This window comes from Acanthopagrus latus, chromosome 3 (genome assembly GCF_904848185.1).
Source record: "Acanthopagrus latus isolate v.2019 chromosome 3, fAcaLat1.1, whole genome shotgun sequence".
Taxonomy (NCBI): Eukaryota; Metazoa; Chordata; class Actinopteri; order Spariformes; family Sparidae; genus Acanthopagrus; species Acanthopagrus latus.
The window spans coordinates 19,635,161-19,655,168 of NC_051041.1; the positions used below are offsets into that span (position 1 = coordinate 19,635,161).

The window sequence follows — 20,008 nt, forward strand, 5'->3', positions numbered from 1 at the left end:
GAATTTAAAGCAGCTTTGGTGTGACTTCCACTGATCAGATTCAGAAATTGTCACTAATTAAGTTAGGCTGTAAGTGAGGGACTGCCAGGAGGTCTGATAGATTTCAGACTGCGAGCAATAATATCCCGATGCACAATGCATCAGTGAATAGTAGCTCGGTGTCTTTTAATTGCAGTTAAAACAAATGAGTCTGGCTCTTTAGATGGTGAGTCTACCGAGCCATATTTACGTCTAAAATCCTGGCTGCTTGAAAATGTGTTAACTTAGTGAGCATGAAGGTCTGCAAACCAGACAGCCCATGTTTCAGTTTTCCGATGTTAGCGCAGGGCAGCCCTCTCTCTGTGGCTGTTAAATTGACGGCTGTACAGGAGGATGAGTCTGTTGATTCAGAAATTGTTTGTTTGAGTCTTCACACCCAAGTGAGCTTCATTGCATTTTTGCTAATAGCTCTGAAGCACAAGATGTGCCCAGAATCCCATTAAATAACCTTGGATGCTGTGATGCTGTCAACACAGTCAGTCTTGTATTAGTCACCAACAGATCTGCTCCAAATGCCTCTGAATGCATCACCGATTAAAGTCTTGATTATAGTTTTGGTTCTTTTCCAGTTTCTAGTCCACTACCTTCATCAATACCTTTAAGTCCAAATAACTCTGGAAAGGACATTTTCACATTTAATACAACCTGGTTTCTTATTGAATGGTTTTGGACATGTTTTTATTGGTTATAGTCTTAATAATATAGTCGACTAAGGCTGCAACCAAAGATGGATTTCATTATTGATTATTTTCTGAATATTTTCATGATTAATTAGTAAATTTTAAGGCAACATTCTCATCACAATTTCTGAGAGCACAAAATGTTGTCTTCAAATTGCTTCTTTTGGCAAACCAACAGTGATGCTGAGATATTTGAAATCAGTGACAAAATCTGATGTGCGGGTCGGATTGTGAACAACAGTTTGATTAGCTAACGCTTTATATGGGGATGAGACCACTGGGTGAGCCTGAGATGTCACTGATAAGCCCTCACTGCAAGCATGGTCCACTACTGTATATCCACTTAGTGACTAATTGCGAAATTCTATATGGTTTGGTGGATGTTTACAACTGACAGTTTGAAAAACTGTGTGTGCTCACTTATATTTTCTCTTCCAAATAAGATTGGCTAACCTCGGGCTTTAGTTTAAACTGCTTGTCAGAATTCTCGTGGTTTTTGCCCTGTCTGCCTTTTTTGTTGTCAAAATCACAGCGTACCAAGAACTCAGCCTTTTGCCCCCCACTGTTACGCCTGTGGGACATGAGCACTATGTAGAACTCTCATGAACTGCTAGTACTACAAAGAGTGACATGAATATGTAGACATTTTGTGTTTCTTAACAGATCTGACTCTCTTCTTGTTGATGTTTGTGATCATTATTAAAAAGAACGCTCCTCTCAGATAAATTAATCGAGATGATGAGGCCAATAATGTAGTTAATTCCTCCTGTACTTTACCGAGAGTGTCTAATAATCAATGGTAGTCGGTTTGCGAGTTACAGTGTTCTCGTGGTTGTTAAACTAAATTCTTTAGGAATGATTTCCATATCAAGGAATATATGACACATTTTGCATAAATGGTTCAACAATCATATCCATGTCAACAGCAGCAGCCAACGGGCACCACAAAAGCCACTTTTAACAGATTTATTGTTTGGAGAAATACATTTTTCAGCATTGGACAAGAAAGCGCAGGTCCTGGATTAAGAGCAGCAGACTTCGAGACGATCACTGCCCACGGCATCTTTCCACCATTAGACAGCGCCGCAGGGAGGAGAGGAAGAGGGGATTAAAGTCATGCTTATCTTGGATCTAAGGCTGCTCTTGGCCAATATCACAGGAAAACTAAATGGACAAAATGTTACTCAGGTTTCTATAGAGAGACTGTTGAGACATCTGTACAGAGACCTGTCTCCATCTCGCACCCTGGATCAAGTTGCACCACTGTTGGACTGTGTTCTGAGCAGACAGAGTGACGGAGCAGGAGAGTCGGACTCTGTGTTTTACATCATTGATGATTGGTGCTCAAACTTGTTGCTGTACAGTGTTGAACTTTTACTTATCTATTTCATTATTTCCTGGGTGTATACCTGTTAACATATGTTATGAACAACTATATGTTCTATGTTTGAGTAGCATGAAGGAGTTATGAACTACCGTATGCAACTCTGTGTTACACAATGACAAATAAGTCTCCTTGAACCTTACAACACGCACAACCTTTCACTGTCAATACCTAGCAAATTCTAAACATTCTTGGAGGTCAAACTGTTGACTGCATTCGAAAAGAAAAGGTTGTCATGACAATATTATGGGAATGTGTACCAGTATTCAAATCACAGTGTAAAAACCAAAACATGCACAGGAAAAAATCAAGGACTGTTTTTACCGTGTCCGCAGGTTCCCTGGGCTGGGTGGCCCGTCATATACAGACAAGATGTCAAAGTCCTCCTCTAGGGCGAAGCCTTGAAACACCAGCTGTATCCGGTTGTGCTCCGCCGCCACAATCACCCATGTACAGTTGGCATAGTTAGGATAACCGTAAGGGTAGCCGGGGCTCTCTATCGTCCCATTGGGACTGTGTAGTGTATAACTGCAGTTCTGACCTGAGAGGAGAAATAGAAACAGACACTTATTAAAATGGTGTAAAGAGTAAGAAGCCAAATAATAGACAGCAGAATATTATACAAATCCAAACACACACACACACACACACACACACACACACACACACACACACACTCAGATGCACACCCACAGTCAAACAGTTTGCACCAACTGCTCCAACATCCATTAGCACCTACAGCGTGCAGCATAAGCCATTAATAGAGCAATGCTAAATGGCTCAGCCTCTCCCAGCTTTCCCCACCTTCTACCACCTCCGTCGTCACACACTTGTTCACACACTGGCCCTTTCACCACATTAGTAATAGGTTCCCACGTTAATACATGACATAGCTGGAGGAGAGAAGATGAAGGGACAGGGGCGTTAACACACACACACACACACACACACACACACACACACACACACACACACACACACACACACGTGAGGAGACACACTCGATTACAACATTAATTGTACTCGTCTTGCATTTTCGTCGGCAGCCACTCGTACGGCCTTCAATCTTGAATTTTAATCGCGCGCGTGTTGCCATCTATCAGTGCGGAGCTCGTGCTGGAAGAGCTGTGGATTGTGTGTGTTTTGAATCCCCGAGCTAAACAACTTGTCTTCCACTGATCTGAGCACAGCCGAGACTTTTAATCAATGTTGGGGATTTAGTTGTAATTAATCTCTAATGTTGACTGATGTGTGACTGCACTTGTATCTTGTGGATGTAAAAGTCTACATGTGCATGTATGGATTGCCTCCTCTAGTTACAAGAGGATTCTTATCTGCTTGGATAAAAACAAACAAAAAAAATATTTAAGTACATTTTTCCTCTTCAAGACAGCTAAATGTAAGCATCCAGCAGTCAGCCGGCCACTGAGAGATGACAAGGCAATTGAATGTGAATAAATTGAACAATCACACAGCATAAATAGCCTCATGTGTTGTAGCTGTTGAACTAAGACAGCAGGACTGCAGCATGTCCAGAATTAATTTCCCTCAGCTAAGAAGTGCAGCGATTGTTACACTGACTAAATAAAAGTCCACACAGAGGGACTGAATTAGAATATCATGTAAGAATACATGCTATTTATACAAATGGTCTGTATGTTCCCTATGTTTGCCCCGCTCGCTAACCTGAATCATAATGCAGCCTGATTAAAATGCAATTAGGAGAGTATAATTGGTGGACATCTGCTATCTGCATAACCCACATTATTCAACAACACAAACAATGCACAATCGCAGCAGATACAATTTTTTTTCCTCCTGTTCATTTATATCCGTGCTCACATCTCTGTAAATGTGTGTAATGATGGAATGCATCGGAACAAGCTATTTTACCTGAGCTTATTAAAACAGGGCATTGAACGAAACCAAGAATCATCAGTAAACACATAGCAGCTTTCAAACATGTAAAACTGAATCCCTGCAGGAGCGGAACGTGAGTCCCTTATTGATCGCTTGTGGAACATAAAGAATCTGCGATACTTTGTGTGGGCTCTGTGAAGACGGAACACCCTGACAGCAAAAGATCTGTCCAGAGTTTCACTCAGAAAATATGACTCATATCTAAAAAAAAGACAGCAGGGACTCACAGGTAATAAGGCAACAGACAAAGGAAAAGAGGAAAAATGGGGCAATTTATATTCCTCTCAGCCTTATTTGACATCAGGATAAATACAAGCTGATTTCTTTTTAAAGAAAATACAGAGAAAAAGGAGATGGAATGACAAAAAAAAATTAATCGGACTTTGTGTCATCACAATACATCACCATGTCATACATTTGCATAATGTGTGCCAAGCGACTAGTTTGGCACTATAATAATTAATTTAGTGAAGCTGCTCTGTTTTTGTCTTTTTTGTCAGTGGTGCTGGCTCAGGCATGTGATAGCTGACGAATCAGAGCATTATGTTTATTCTGGGGGGTTTTAAAAGAGGGGACCTAAAACTGACGTTTTCGGCATTGCAGCACAGGACAGTGTGAGAAAACTGATGGGTTTGTTGTGCATTAAAGCATGTAAACCCCTTCTACCAGAAGCCTGAAATAAAATTATGAACCTTGAACATGAGCACAATATGTCTCCTTTCAGATTTCAGCAGCTATGTCACATCAGGGTGTTTATGAATTCTGGCCTAAATGCCGCTGCACAATCAAACAGAACCAATATTAGCCTTTTCTCCACGTTGCGCAGCTAAACGGTATCAAATTTTGTTTTCCAGCTTGGGAAAAGGGGGAGATAGTATTAGAAAGTAAAGATCCAGACTGTCTGGATGACATCAGCAGCAGCAGCAGGAGGATAATAGCATCTCCAGTCACAGTATATCCATCATGCCACTGTTGACTCCCTAGGGTCCTGTCTCGCCGGAATACAGGTGGGGGCCTCTCTCAGCTGTCACTTGTCGGGGCTTCATAGCGCTTGACCTCTTCCAAAAGATGCTAATGTGTGAGTACTTGTACCCCGGCCACTCGAAGGCACTTCAGCTAGGTGTATGATGCTGCTTTAGGAGGTCAGCTCTTTGTTTGCCATGAGGACCTGCAAGTGAATTCGCAGGGAAGAACTGAACCAAACATGACCGATATTACATAGAATAGATTGCATCACTGTGTGTAATCCTGATCTTTAACCAGTGACAAGAGAGAAGAACAAAGCGAGAGCCAGCACCATCTGATTTTTCATTAAAGCCTTTAAGTAGGCGCAGCAAGTGAGCATCCACCCTCCCAATTACCATCAGGTCAATACTAATATTCAGGTAAAAGCTCCAAATGCACCTCTCCTGCCTGATTTTCATACACACAGCCTGGTCAATAATCTCCTCATCATCTCCTTCATTACAAGGCCTCCATCAGACAAACGCCAATCAATGGCGACTACAGCGGCTTGATGGCAAAGCTTGATAGGGGTCGGAGTGGACTGTGCACCTCTCGCACATAGGCAATGAGCTAGGGTGTGAGAGATGGGCTGAATTACAAAACAATACCAGGGCGGTTAAGTCAACTGAATTGCTATTAATCAATTTCAGGATCGAACTGGAATACCTGAAGACTGGAATGATTCAGTGAGGCCCAACAGACGACTCAACGTTTGAAGGATGTAATAGCCCCCTTCAGGGAAAAGAAAAAGGACACCACAGGAACACAATTCTCAGCTGAATTTCATCTGAGTGCATGTGTTATAAGGGGATGGAACATGCTGTGCATATTTATATATGACAGGTGATCAACCAGGCGGGCGAGCAGGTGTCTCGTGTTCCACTGGTGCAATTAAGTGGTGAAAAAACAACAACAACATGACAGTGAATAAGTCCACTGAGTCTGCCAGAGCTCCTCAGAGTTCTATTTTCAAAGTGCGAGCACCTGTGCCAAGTGACCGACTCTTAAATCGATAATGACGCACACGATCTGGGATGAAAGACCCATGGTAGTGCTTTTAGAGAGAGGCTGCTTCTGTTTTGGCTGCGGCCAGCAACATTTCATCCTCCTCGCTGAAAGATACATGGTTTAGACGTGAATCGGACGAAAGCAGGCACATCAAAGTTCACAGGAGAATGCACTCTTGTGAGCGTCAAGGGCCGATTCAAAACAAGTTTGATTTTCACATTAAAAACCGCCAGAAGAAGACACAAGTGCAGCTGAGGTAAACCAAGGTACTGTAAGGCTACTCTCGCCGCTCTTTGAAAACCCAGAGCCTTTGATTAAGTAGATCCTTCACTCGAGGCTCGGTTGAATTATTTAAGCTTCGCCCAGGGTGCATTATGAAATTAGCTGCTGGGAGCTGTTGACCTACTGTGAAGCCCCTCAGTGTAAATCTGCAGGGTAGAGCCCATCCTGCAGCTGACCCCACTGACACACCATAAAGACCCCATAAACAGACTGCTGGCCGTGCTGTTTTAGCCCGACTTGATCGCCGGCAAAGTAGAAGGTCATGTTTTCTCAAGTTGTGTAAGTTCAGGTGAAGCATCATGAATATGGAACAGCTGCAAATACGCTGCTTCAGCAATTAGGAAAATTGCTATGATGTTCTATGGTAACTATTAGTATTGGCTTGTACTGGAATGTTAACCACGCTTGATATCTGTGGTTGCTCAACAGATACGTCGTCCGCTGCTTAGCCCACTGGCAGCGTCCGCTTGGCACCGACCGCATCCGGTGTGCACGCCACCAGACGGGTGTACAGGGAGAGCAACGACCTTGCTGGAGCAGCACTCCAGGCTCTACCTGTGTGAGTGTGTGTGTTTTTTTCTGTGTGTGTGTTTGTGTGTAGGAGATATTGTTTGCTTCGCCAGGGCAGTTGTTCAGTAGCGGGCATACAGAGCCGCAGCAGTGCGCGGTGACACTTTGATGAATCGATGGTCACTGTGCTGTACTCCAGCAGGACAGCAACCCTTCAGAGCGGAGGAAGGAGACGGGGGGGGAGACCAGAGGAGAGTGAAGGAGGGAGGGAGGGGGCACACAGACAGCCATGAAGTACTGTAGTCTGACTGGCTGAGTGAATGTATGGACATATGAGAAAAATAGATTCGGAAGACATGACGTGAGGAATAACTGAAGCAAAGGTGAGATGAGGGACGAACTCGGGGGGAATAAAAAATAGCAGCAGGAAGGCAAAGAGAGGGAGGATTGAGAGTGCGCCAGGAAGAACATGTCAGAAGGTCAATGAGAGGAAGAGCAACGGCCAATGGGAGTAAATGAGTTGGAAAGAGGAGGGAGACTATATATGGGGAGAGGTTTTTTTTATTTATTTATTTTTTTTATACCTATTTTCTGCATCTCGTTGCCATTCTGTGCTGACAGCCAGCGTGACATTCACAGCAAGATAGTGCTTAATCTGCACTGTTACCGAATCCTAGAGGTCTATTTAAAGGGAGGCTTCAGCAGTGTGTGTGTGTGTGTGTGTGTGTGTGTGTGTGTGTGTGTGGGGTGTTTTGGTCGTGTGTCTATGTATGGGGGTATCAGTTGTCTGCACATGTACGAGTGTAATCCAAATACCCTGGGTGAGTAGAGTGTCACATATCTGGCTCTACTTAGTCGCAATAGCACCGACCAGACTCTCAGTGTGAGAAAATTTCATCTTGGCGAACGTAATCCCAGCATCACATTTCACATAATACCATAAATACACAAACAATACTCGCAATACAAAACCGCAAACATCCTTTTTCTGGACTCTCTTTGTCCCTCCCTGCGTCTGTCTGCTCCCCTCATCTACGATTCAAATTTGTCTTTGGACGAAAAGACAAAGACGCAGAGAGCATCTTGTTCCTGCAGTCAATAACAGACGCGCCTTATGTAGTGCACGGTGAATACAGCTGAGGAGAATGAAACCCATTGTCTGATGTCTGAGAAAAGGTCCCTTGGAGTATCAACGTATCTTTGCACAGCACAGTGTGCTTATTGTAAATAAATGCAGTGTGAGAACATGTTGAACCAGTGCAGCAGAAAATCGCGCGCAGAAAAAAACACATGCAGTATATCTGACAGTTTGGCTGGTGAAAACATCCGCAGACCCAGAAGAACTACAGCATGAAAGTTTAACTTAAGTTTATGCTGCATAGGTAAGTCAATGCCTACAGACAACAGTAAACTGTATGAGGGGTCGCTCATCTTTTATTTTCCTCATGCACTTAAATCATTTCCCTATTTGTTATTGCAAACTCCCCAGTCTGCTATAATCAAAGGGCACAGGTGAACAGAAACCATGATTAGGGTAATAATATAAAATCTCAAAACCGTTCTGCCAACTAGAGTCATTTTCTGTATAGCAGAAGAATAATTTAACAAAATAAAAGACACAGACCAATTTCTGTCTAAAAGTGTACATAGATATATAAAAAGAAGATTGGCCTATTTTTCCATTGGTTGAGTGGACGCTACCTGGCACACACACACCACTAGCACGCTGATCTCACAGTGTAGGCAGTCGGTATGACTTGAGTGGAAGCCACAGTGGTCCACACACTTTAGATGTTCAGCGCAGCCTCTGTGTGAGGAAGTGTTGCAGAAACCCTGCACTCACCCATTAAATTAAGATCTATACCAAGAAACGCCCATTCCAAGTCATTGCACTGCTAAAATACAGAGTTCAGCTCTTTACTTATTCTCAAGAGAAACCTTCAAACGTGAGGTCTATCAGGGGACATATCCTCACAAAATGAGCATCCCAGAGGTGCAAACATGGAATAATTTCCAACTAAATAAGCGTCCCTTGGGGTATCGAGTAACAAAGATATTCACTATCACATATAGCCCTTCCCATGAGTAAACTTCAAACAACCAAATGTTTGTGTGTGTGTGTGTGTGTGTGTGTGCTTGTGCCAGTAACTGCCTCCCTGGTGAGAAGATAAACCCTTCCGCCCCATAGATCCTCTCAGCACCACTATTTGTCTCTTGACATGTCAGCGCATATGCGCGCCTTGACCGCATCATATCCGAATTAACCTCTAGATGGCTGCCATTAAAATGGAAATGGGCGTGCTCAGCGATCCCACTCGCCTCCATACATTAGGCTAATGTCCGGGCCAGGACGACACCCTCTGCCATTACAGACAAGCCAAATGCAGTGGAAGGCACTTGCGATAGGCTTGCTCGCACTTAGCCCTCCTCCACGTCAGGTTGTTTCCACTAGGCTGAGTGGTAAATGCTGCTACCTTAAAAGGGCAGAAAACTGGAGCTTGTGTTTCCCTAATGGCACAAATGCGAAGTCTAGAGTGGCCTCCTGCTGCATCAATGTGTGAAGGAAAACAATGATCTGTGCAAAGACATGAAGAGGACGCTCGAGCAAACATGTAAATGCACACACGCACACATACAACTATCTATACCATGCTGAGAACATTCATTCTTTCAATAATCTGTTGACGCCCATGGCAACACATAGTTAAAGCACACACACACAAACATACGCAACACACACACACACACACACACACACAAAAACACATTGTCACAGCAACTTAGCTGGAGGATGAAATGTGTGGGTTGAGAAAATAAACAACACCCACATGCAGAAATGTAGCCAGAGATTAAAGCGGTGAAGAAGGCGGCGGCTCGCTAACGCGCAGACGAGGCGCGCATGCAGAGATGCCCACTTGCGTGAGTGCATGTTGCTGACTGTTATCAGGGCTGGGGAAAGAGGCACAAAGGAGCATGTGTTCTCTCAGACAGAGCGGGAGAGAAGGGGGGAGCCAGGCAGTTCCTTCCAGCTGGGTCATATTTAACCAGCAGTATCATCACGCCGGCCAAACGGACCTGCAGCCCAGCCACCCACCCGCACAGAGCCACCTACGCACTTTCGCACCATTTCAGCCCGTCCCTAAAACTACACAAGCATTTCACACTGTTCAAACACTGATTCGACGAAGATACTACTGTATGTGTGTTCTTCATCATGTCATTTTAAATAGCCCGATGGTAAGTTGGTGTGTGTCAACAAGACAGCTCCACAGCAACCCACGCACCACAGCTTCAAGCTAATCAATAGAAAATAGCCCATTCAGAGTCAAAGGCATGCTACGGTTGATGTTCTTCCCTTTGAGAAAGACCCCTGTCTTTGTGGGGGAGTTTATTCAGCACTGATACAAATGGGCCTCCCACACAAAACACCGCGAGGCGAGATGCCTGGAGAAACGTGTGTGTGTGTGTGTGTGTGTTGTCAGTGCGTTTTCATGAGTGTTTGTGCGCTCATTTGTATCTGTGATGGAGCACTTGAACGCAGCCCTGCTTTTCCACTCAGCCTTGCCCCTCTCTCTCTCTGTCTGCCCTGGTTTCCTCACCTGGAAACATCATTTCCTATTTGGCAAAGCACGAGAGGGTCACATGCTCAGTTAGTCAGCTTGGACTGCGGTAGGGAGACAAGCCACTAAGATGTTAGGGGTTGTTTTTAGTCTGAGGCTCAATTGCATGTCCGCATCGCCAGCTCCCACTTGCCCGTCAGAACAGAGTTACAAGGTGTAGAGGTGGAAGTCTGCCCTGTGAAATGGGACAACACCTCAAAACCTTTTTCATTGATGGCGTTTCCACTGTGCCGTCTCCAGCTGTCGTGATTTCTCTTGCGTTACCGTGGCAATCCTGGTGTTATCACATTGCCACTGCATACATTGCCTCGATGATCGCAATATGTTCACAGCTTCACACTATCAATCGAGTCATCATTTAACAAAGAGCACTGCTTTATGACCAACATTAGCAGCCCCTGCTCCTACTCTGCCAGCCTGCACTGATATCAGAGGAGAAGAACCAACTGCAGCAACTTTGCAACCTTTAGAAAAATTCCAGGCGTCACATGCCATCATAGCAAGATTGAAACATGGCAAAATGCAGGGTTTGCACAAATCAGCAATAGCACTACAACATTAGCTAGCTACAGAGACATCGGTAAACACCTGGCAATTATTCTATGAAACACAAGAGAGGAACAAGACTCTGTTTGAAGAGGACCACTCAAGAATCATTTCTTGTCATTTGTTTTAATATAATTATATTTTATTTTGCATATATATCACATGGCTGATGAAAGGTACTTTTATCATTTCAAAAGTTTCTCATCACCATTGCTTTTCATGTTCTTAAAATAACCATCTTGTGCGCCGGCTTAGACCAAATGCTGGAGAAGAGTTTGCACTGCCAACAACGCTAAATTAACTCTAACACCTTTTATTCATCCCGCGAACGCACGTGTCTTCAAATAACATTATCTCCATTCATATTGCAGGAGCCTGCCAAAGCCTCTTCTTTTCTTGTAACATTGTTTCATTTTCTTTTATAAGTGATAGTTATTGTTTGTCTATTTAATTTGGCCGTTTGTTCTAACTTCCTGTTAAAGCAGACGGGTAGTTTTAAACTGGATTTAATTTAGCCATTTTTATTTGTGGCTCTCTTGGTCAAAGCGCATTGTAATCCTTTTTTTTAATAGGAAGCGGCTGGTATATGTAATGGAGAGTCTGCTGAATGAGTGCGCTCTGCCTCCACCTGCGTGGTGGTGGTAATTGCTGTTCACCTCCCTTCAGTTTGCAACGTGTGTTTTGATGGTTGTGCAGGACAGTAGGTAGGGGTCTGGCCTCCCCCTTCTGCTGGCCCAGTGCCATGAAGTCCATCTGTGTTCATGAAACCTTAAGGGTTTTTTGGGTGTCAACATAAAGACAACTGATGTTCGTCTTTTGGGACCATCTGTGTGATTTTAATCTAATTAAAGCATTTCTTTAAGCATCTTGTTTTTTTAATCTTGTGCCAGTAAATATGCCCATGTTTGACTGAAGTCCACATCTGTCTAAATTTGCAAGCTGACCTGGGGTCAGTAAGTTCTCAGGGTACTCACATATTGATGAGTAAAAGATTAGGTAAACAAAGCGAGTAGAGAGTGAAGTGCAGCTCAAAGAGCCTCATTCGCTGCTCCTGTCACAGAGGCTGTATGTTGTTCCCATGACAACAAGAAAACAGGAGAACGCACGAAGACAAATCCCTTTCCTCAATTATTTAGTATTGTTCAAGTCCGCCTCAACACTTAATCTCGCACATGCACACACTCCGCCGCACAAGCATGCACGTACAGTACATCCAAACTCACACACACACACACACACACACACACAGACGCTCGAACATGCCGCAAATAGTTTCAGTCTTCTCTTCCAGCCTCCCTCTTACTTATGAGGAAGAAAAGCACAATTATGTGTGATGCTAATGTGTGAAACAGTGAAAGTCAATTATCACCTCATTCTCATTCTGTTCACATGTGACAGCTGGGCTCTCTGAGTTATATTACACTGAACCTTAACTGGAGAGCCAATCTTGGTTACATCCTGCCACAGATTTGCACTTAAATCACGCCAGAAATAAGTGAAAACTACACTTTCTGGACAATCGATAGCATGGACAGGAGGTGGCCTGATGCCACTATGGGTGCGTTAAATGTATGAAATGGATAAGAATGCTGACCTGTGTGTGTTAGTGAGAGGACCATTCATGAGCGTGTGATCCCCTCTGAGGATTTTATATTAAACCCAAGAGGACACACCGATCCAAAGGTCAGGTCATGACCGTCCCAGCAGGACTATTCCATCTATCACCTAGAGACGGACGAGCGGCAGGCGATCAATCAGCCACGCTCCGGCTTACTGTAGTGCGCTTTCACCTTTCAACTCGGGCCCTAACTGCCCCCAAGGAAGGCTTAAGTGTCAGCCGCAGACCACGGCCGCAATGAATGGGTCTGCGTGCATCACTGGAATGGATGAGAATTTATCTAAAATGAAAGCACATATCGTCTCTGTTGCATTAAAGCGCTTTTTCAATAAACAGTTGACTCTGTGCTCCTCAGCATCATTCATAGAGCGGCTGGCACAGAGTGAAGACATTTCTGATGATGTGTGATTTTTCTAACATGCCTCCCTATGACACTGTATGTCTTTATACGTAATTGTGTCTATTTCTGTGCTTAAGACATTAATTTAGAGACACATTTATTCTGTGAAAGCAAAGCATGTAATACGAGCCAGCAGATAAGTACTTCCTTGTCGGGTTAAACTTGTCTGGCAGGCACACTTTGGACTGATCTCTAACATCATGAACTAACAACCTTTAAAACAATGTTCTCTCAAAGCCCCTACCCAGACGTGTTTCAAGGTGGGATATAAAAAAGTTGAAAATCCTTCAAATGGCTTCTACACCTCGTCCCTCGTTTGAAATTTCTGAATCAATGGCGCGAATACATTTCCAACAAAGTGTCTTCTACTTTCTCCGTAAAACCTTTTCAGCGAGTGCAGAGAAGAAACATACACTTTAAGAAATGAATGTCAAAACAGCTTTTTGCTGTCAGACTCTGTGCATACATCACTCTACACAGTGAACATTCATCCGTAGAAAAGTACATATTTATGGCTAAAAAGAAAGGGGAGATTCACTTTTGGCTCTCATGTTGGGTCATTTTATATAATCAATGTTTGTTTTGTTGTTAGACAAAAAAAGAAACCCTCTGACATATCCACAAAAAAAAACAAAAAAAACACAGCTTGAACTTTATTCAACTAACAACGCCTTATATTTGCTGCTCACGCATGAGAGTGACATTAATCTTCTCAGCTAACCTTTGGAAAGGAAGCAAGTAAAACAAGTGTAACTTCCAAAATATCAGGCTTTTATTAATATGCAAATGTCTGAACCAAAGCTTGTGAACATTTTATATGAATTATGATTTCTCTTTAAAGCATGGAGGGGCGGTGAATGAAAATTAAGTAAAAATGCTTTAAGATGTTTAACTCCAACATCGATCCAGCAAGAATAGGAACACATTCACTGACTCTCTCCACCGGATGACTCTGCCTTGCTCCCAGAAAAAGACCACTGACAGATTGCCTATACGTCGAATAAAGAGTGAAGCAGTACAGGAGAGGAAAAAAGACAAGGACAAGGACAAGATACCTCGTGCCCGGGATCTAATCTTCAATCTCCGGGATCACTGATATCTGATAAGAACAGTGTAAATCAGGAAGCTAAAGAAACCCCTGCCTGAGCTGTGTGTCCACACAAGACAGACGGGGCATCTACATCTGTCTCTCACTTTGTGGGGATTTACAGTAGCTGGAGTGAATTCCCGTGTCTGATAATAACAGACGGACGAGAATCTGAATCAAGATTGAGACTTCTCTGTTGTAGTTTCATTCCGCTGAGGCTCAGAGAGCTCACGCACACTAAGCTCTGGATTTTTATATCAATCTTTTATTTATTTATTTCCACCTGGAGTTATCCCGGGAAGATTGACAGAGTATCATCTTTTTCCTGACATATCTTGCCTCGTAGCAGCTGTACAGCCGTTGTACATGTTCACATCTGGGAGCCGGCCAGTACAGCTGAGCAGGCCTTCTGTCTTCTACTGGGAACACGTGGGGAGGAAAAGTGAGATTGTTCGAGAAGAAGCACTGTAACATTTGTATGTGTTGTGTCATGGATGTGTGTATTCTATGTGAGTTTGTGGAAAGAAATGTATGAACTGAAGTGCCCTAATGTTAACTCGATTAGCTGGTGATAACTCCGCCCAGCTAGCATGAACAGTGTTAATCACAAACTGGCAGTCATGATTCGAACAGCAGCAGTGGCACAGACTGGCCCTTTAATATGTCCTTGGGCAAGGCACATTGCCATAACCTCTCCATCCATGCCTTCGATGGACCCGGGCATGCCAAAGTGCTAATAGCAGAAGACTAGTCTAACAGAGGAGCTCAGGGGAAATTGTGAATGTGAAGCATGAGCCCTGCCAGAATGGAGTGCTAAATGTATATTCCCTGGATAAGTACATCAGCCAAAATGTACATTTATTAATTTAACGCCGTGCTCAGGGACATGCTGAGAGTCACTTTTGAAGGAAGCGAATATTACTCATTTGTTTTTTCCGCCAGGTTTTTCTCCGCTTGTGCCGAATTTGAACTATTGACTTCACAACCAGAGCCCCCAGTTATACAAATCCCCCGTTCTGAATGTGCATGCGTCATCGTTTAAATGAAGGCAAGCTGCTTTACTGCTCGAAAAAAAGAAAACAATCGAGCCTGTTTAACTGGAGAAATAAGCGGAGGAAGCTGTCGGATTGTTCCCCATCAGCTCACTGTGTGCCACTTCGAGATGTTTGGCTGTTTGGCTTGAGCTGGATAAAAGTTCACGAGGTCTAAGTGTCCAATTTGAGTGTGTGAAAGTCATGAGGCTGCGTGCACTGGAAAAACACATGTGAGTCAGTGTGTGTGGCTGTGTGATCAGTGTGACGAAGCGCAGTGACAGAGCTCTGGCCATCTGGAGACAGATGACAGTGTGAATCACCAGAGAGGAGGATGGAGAAGGAAAACGAGGGGCGGGGGAGGAGGAGGTGGGGGGATGGATGGAGGGAGGAGGGAGGAGGGAGGAGGACTGATGAAGGTACGAGGGGGAAACACAAAGGGAGAGGAGAGGAGAGGGATGACACATCGGCAGGTGGGTGGGGGAAATGAGGGTGCTTGCGAGGACGAAGCATACTCAGATGGACATGCACACACACACACACACACACACACACACACACACACACACACACACACACACACACTTCCTGTCTCTCAGTGGACCTTTTTGAGCTAGCTAATGACCTGCTTGTCAACACTTTAGTCTAATCATCCTGGAGTGAATGGGGGTGGCAACTCAGACTCGTCCACACACACACACACACACACACACACACACACACACACACACACACACACACACACACACACACACACACACACACACACACACAAGCTTACTTACAAGCTGTAAGTTGTTGAAATGGGAATCTGCTTGATGCCTGATAAGAAAATGAAGCCTCCGAGTACATCATTTACTCTCCTCTCCTCTTTAGAGAGGAAAATCACTCGGGCCCAGATCCAGACACTCAGCTGGTGTCAGCTTATCACCCCTCTTCTCTAACAGTCGTCTCCCCTCGCCGCCTCTCACAGTACATTCTGTCCTGCTGTTTTTCTCCCCCCCTCCTCATACCACCTCTTTACCATCTCCATCTTTATCTCTACCACTGGTCTCCACAGCCCCTTCTTCTTCACTCAAAAAGTTAAATTTTGCAACACACATCTACTTTTCTCTGTTTTGAGTAAATAGATAATGTCATCTGCTTCTCGGGCTCCCATTCCATCCTTTATTGCTCAACGGTGAATGTAGAGAGCAGATGGGAGATAGGAAGCAGCAAAGCGTGCAGGTATAGTGGAGGACTGGAGACTGAGAGTAGCAGGCAGACAGGTGGAGGGAAACAAAAGGGAAGCGAGAGGCCCGTATACGCATCACGAAAAACATCTACAGGAAATGTAAGTTGTTAAGTGTGTTCACGAGACTGCTAAGCCGACCTCAAGTCCGGCTCCTTCGCATGCCGACATTATCAGACAGGCAACGCCGTCCCTCCATGATGGTGATTCATGACGTGTATCCTTGAATCACTTTGACTGATAAAATGTCAGGAACGGGTTTAAAGTTCCCGTCAGACTTTCCTAAAGCACACTTTGACATCTTCAAATGGCTCCAGTCCATCCAACAGTCAAACAGAACAAAGATATTTAATTTAATATCACATGAAGCAATGTGGGCGGCTGTAGCTCAGCGGGTTGAGCAGGTCGACTAGTGATCGGAAGGTCACTGGTTCAAATCCCGATATGATATGATATCACAACATTTTAGATCGTATCACGATAGACGTTACAAATACCTCAATATCCATTCATTGCTGGATATCAACGTTGCAACAGGGATGAGTGCTGCTACTTAGGCAAAATACTAAGACAAGTGGGTAAAGACGAGCATTAGAACAAGTGGAACAATCTGGTAGATTTGAAAAATGGCTTCACTGCATTACTACTGATGAAATAAATGGTTTTGTTGTTGGTTTTGTTGTTGGTGTGACCATGGATGTGATCTAAACAAGGTGTTTATCTTCTTTTAATCGTCCTCTTATTCTTTGACAACAGAATGGTGATTATGATTCCATCTGCACTGACTGGTTGTTGCAGCACTGGTGATCTTAAATTAGTGGTTTGAAATTGAGAGTGATACAGGGCTATGGAGTTTGATATTGACTTGGGCTTGATGCAGTTACAGGGGACTGCAGAGCCTTCTGACTACAGAGTAGTCTGAACTTCTTTTTCGTAGTAGCTGTACATGGCAAAACTAGATCTTTCCCTCGGGGAGCTTTCCTGTAGTTCAACCTTTTTTCAGTGTAAATAACTTGGTAGCCTGTGCTGCCACTACCACAGTGCCTTAATGCCAGAACAGTTACCAAATCTAGTGTAAATTCAACAGCAGAAGCCTAAAGATATGATCTTTTCAAACGGGGGTCGGAGGTCTGACGCTTCAGAACCATGAAAACGTTGGTGGAATCCCAACTGATGGCGCCGGCTCGGCCTCCGCTGGGCAGCAGCTGCTGAGGCCTGCTGGCTGGGGGAGCTGTCCGCGGTGCTGAAGAGAGACGACTTCAGCTGAGGGCAGGACACGGTCCAGCTGCGCCCTTCGCTGTCCAGGGTGCTGAAAATGTCACTGTACAGTGAGTTTTTGAGGATACAGGCGGGTCACTGGAGCCTGTCTGCTAAATTATGAATAATTTAAATCCAGTAACAGCTTGGGTTTCTGAGTTTGTATCATTTTTGCAAATATCAAAAAATCTGAGTTTGAATTTCTTCTCATGAAAACTGCGCAGCGCCCCTTTAATTATCCACGGCAGCGTTTCCAAATAGGTGCTCCCAACCCAGTTAAAGAAGCATCAATTAGAGGTCCGCGGCCTTTAAGTGCGCCTGAGGCTCCTGAAAATTAAAAGTTCAAGTTCAAGTTTGTTATCTATTTTTATGCATTTTTTTCTTTGTTGTCCACTTGTGTAACTTTAGAAACGACTTTATACCAAAGTTTGTCCTCGGTGCATTATTTGCGCAGAAACACCCGCCCGTGCACTCCCTCCTAGACACACACACACACACACACACACACACACACACACACACACACACACACACACACACACACACACAGTCTCTGTTCTGAGGAGTCTCGATGACTGCGCGAATACAAGCAAATGTCACGAAGTTAAAAAAAAAAAAAAAGAAAGAAAGAAAGGAAAGATAAAAAGGAAAGGGGCATCAAGCCCTCCGGTCCTCATAACGTTACCGCAAGTTGCATCATGAGCTCGACGCGGTGCGTTTATATAAAAAGGGGGGTGGTGGTGTGTGTGGTGTGTGTGGTGTGGGGGGGCGCTTTGGAGCAGAGGACGACGGAGAGATCTTGCGTGTAAATGGACACGCTGAGCGACTGTCTCATGCGCCGCTGACGAGTGATCTAATACCGGCCGAGCTGGAGAGGAGAGGAGAGGAGAGAGGAGAGGAGAGGAGAGGAGAGAGGAGAGGAGAGGAGAGGAGAGAGGAGAGGAGAGGAGAGGAGGAGAGAGGAGACGAGAGGAGAGGAGAGAGGAGAGGAGGAGAGAGGAGAGCCGAAACACGCACCAGAAAGGAAAGACACGTCATCCTCAATCTGCCTCCTCTTCCCTCTCCGGCCTTTGCATGATCTCCTCTGTGCGTTTAACATGAATGGAGGGTCGAGGGTCCAGGTTTTTGTCTTGCTCTTTGTTTAATATTGAAATCCAATGGAGAGAGCGCACTGCCCTTTACAACAGCTCTCTGTAAAAATAAAAATAAAAAAGAGAAACAAACTCGCTCTTTGTCAGTGTTGGCTCCTGGGAACGATGACATGGTCACAGGGGAGGCTGAAACTTGTTTCAAGTGAGGCTGCTTGACAAATGAAGGCGGCATTAAAGCGCTGTCGCACACCTGAGGATGAGATCTGTGATGCTTATCAAACACGGCCTGGAAACGAGCAGCCGTCACATTCGGCATCAAACATGTAAGCGCCTCTGTCGGCCATTAAGTACTGCCGCTAAAAGCAGGAGAAGAGGAGAGGACGGAGAGACGCCACGGACCCCGGGTCCTCTCTTCTCCTCTCCTCTCCTCACCTCTCTCCTCTCCCCCCTCTGCGCTCCGCCTCTCAGCATAGTGTGAGGCTCTGGTGCCGCTCAATGGGAGGATGGGGCAATTGCTGGTGGCTGCAGCACCGAGGGACGCGGCGGACCACCTCGGCGTGCCATATTCAAACATATTTACTGGCAGCGTTTAAAGTAAACGATGCTACAGGCAGACAGATAGATAGCACCGGCCTCTCTCCACGCTCTTCGTAAATATGTGCAATAAGTTAGAGTCGCTGTGCTGGCTCCAAAAGTAGAGAGAGAGAGAGAGAGAGAGAGAGAGAGAGAGAGAGAGAGAGAGAGAGAGAGAGAGAGAGAGAGACCAATAAACAGAAGAAGAAGAAAAAAACTCCCGGGACGCAAATAAAACAAGAAGCCTCCAACGAAAAGAGAGAGCAATGAGATTTACTCCAGGGGGGAAAGTGGAGGGAGATTTATCAGCATCATTGCGGAGCCGAGCCCGGTGTGATCATCTCCGGGCCGGTTCACGACACAAGTTTGATCAAGAGGTGGGAGCTGCGTGGCGGCGGTGGGAGACGTGACGGGGGGTGACGTGTCTGTGGATCCTCACTCACAGCGCAGTATGAGACGACGCGCGGCCTACTTGCGCTTTGGCGAGGCTGGAAAAATGCGCCCGTGTTTTTCCCACTCACTCGTGGATTGTGTGCAGTCAGGACCGAAAAGGTATGAGTGGGCGAGCACAGAGCCATGACTCACTGTCAAATTCAGGATTGTGGCCGTGGCAGTATTCTTGGCTTTTGCTAAAAATAGGGGGGCCCGTTCTGTGGTGAGGAGCCAAGACAGTGATGAAACGGTTGGCTTTCTTTGCCAAAAGGACCTGCTCGGGACGGCAAATGT

At 44.8% G+C, this 20,008-nt stretch overlaps 1 protein-coding gene across 1 annotated transcript in view; it reads right to left on the minus strand.

Annotated features, from left to right (window-relative positions):
* csmd2 (CUB and Sushi multiple domains 2) overlaps positions 1-20,008 on the minus strand; it is a 229,725-nt gene that overhangs the window by 207,264 nt on the left and 2,453 nt on the right. The window contains exon 2 of the mRNA XM_037092394.1: positions 2,428-2,644. Coding sequence (XP_036948289.1) covers positions 2,428-2,644 — 217 coding nt within the window. The remainder of the gene's footprint in view (positions 1-2,427; positions 2,645-20,008) is intronic.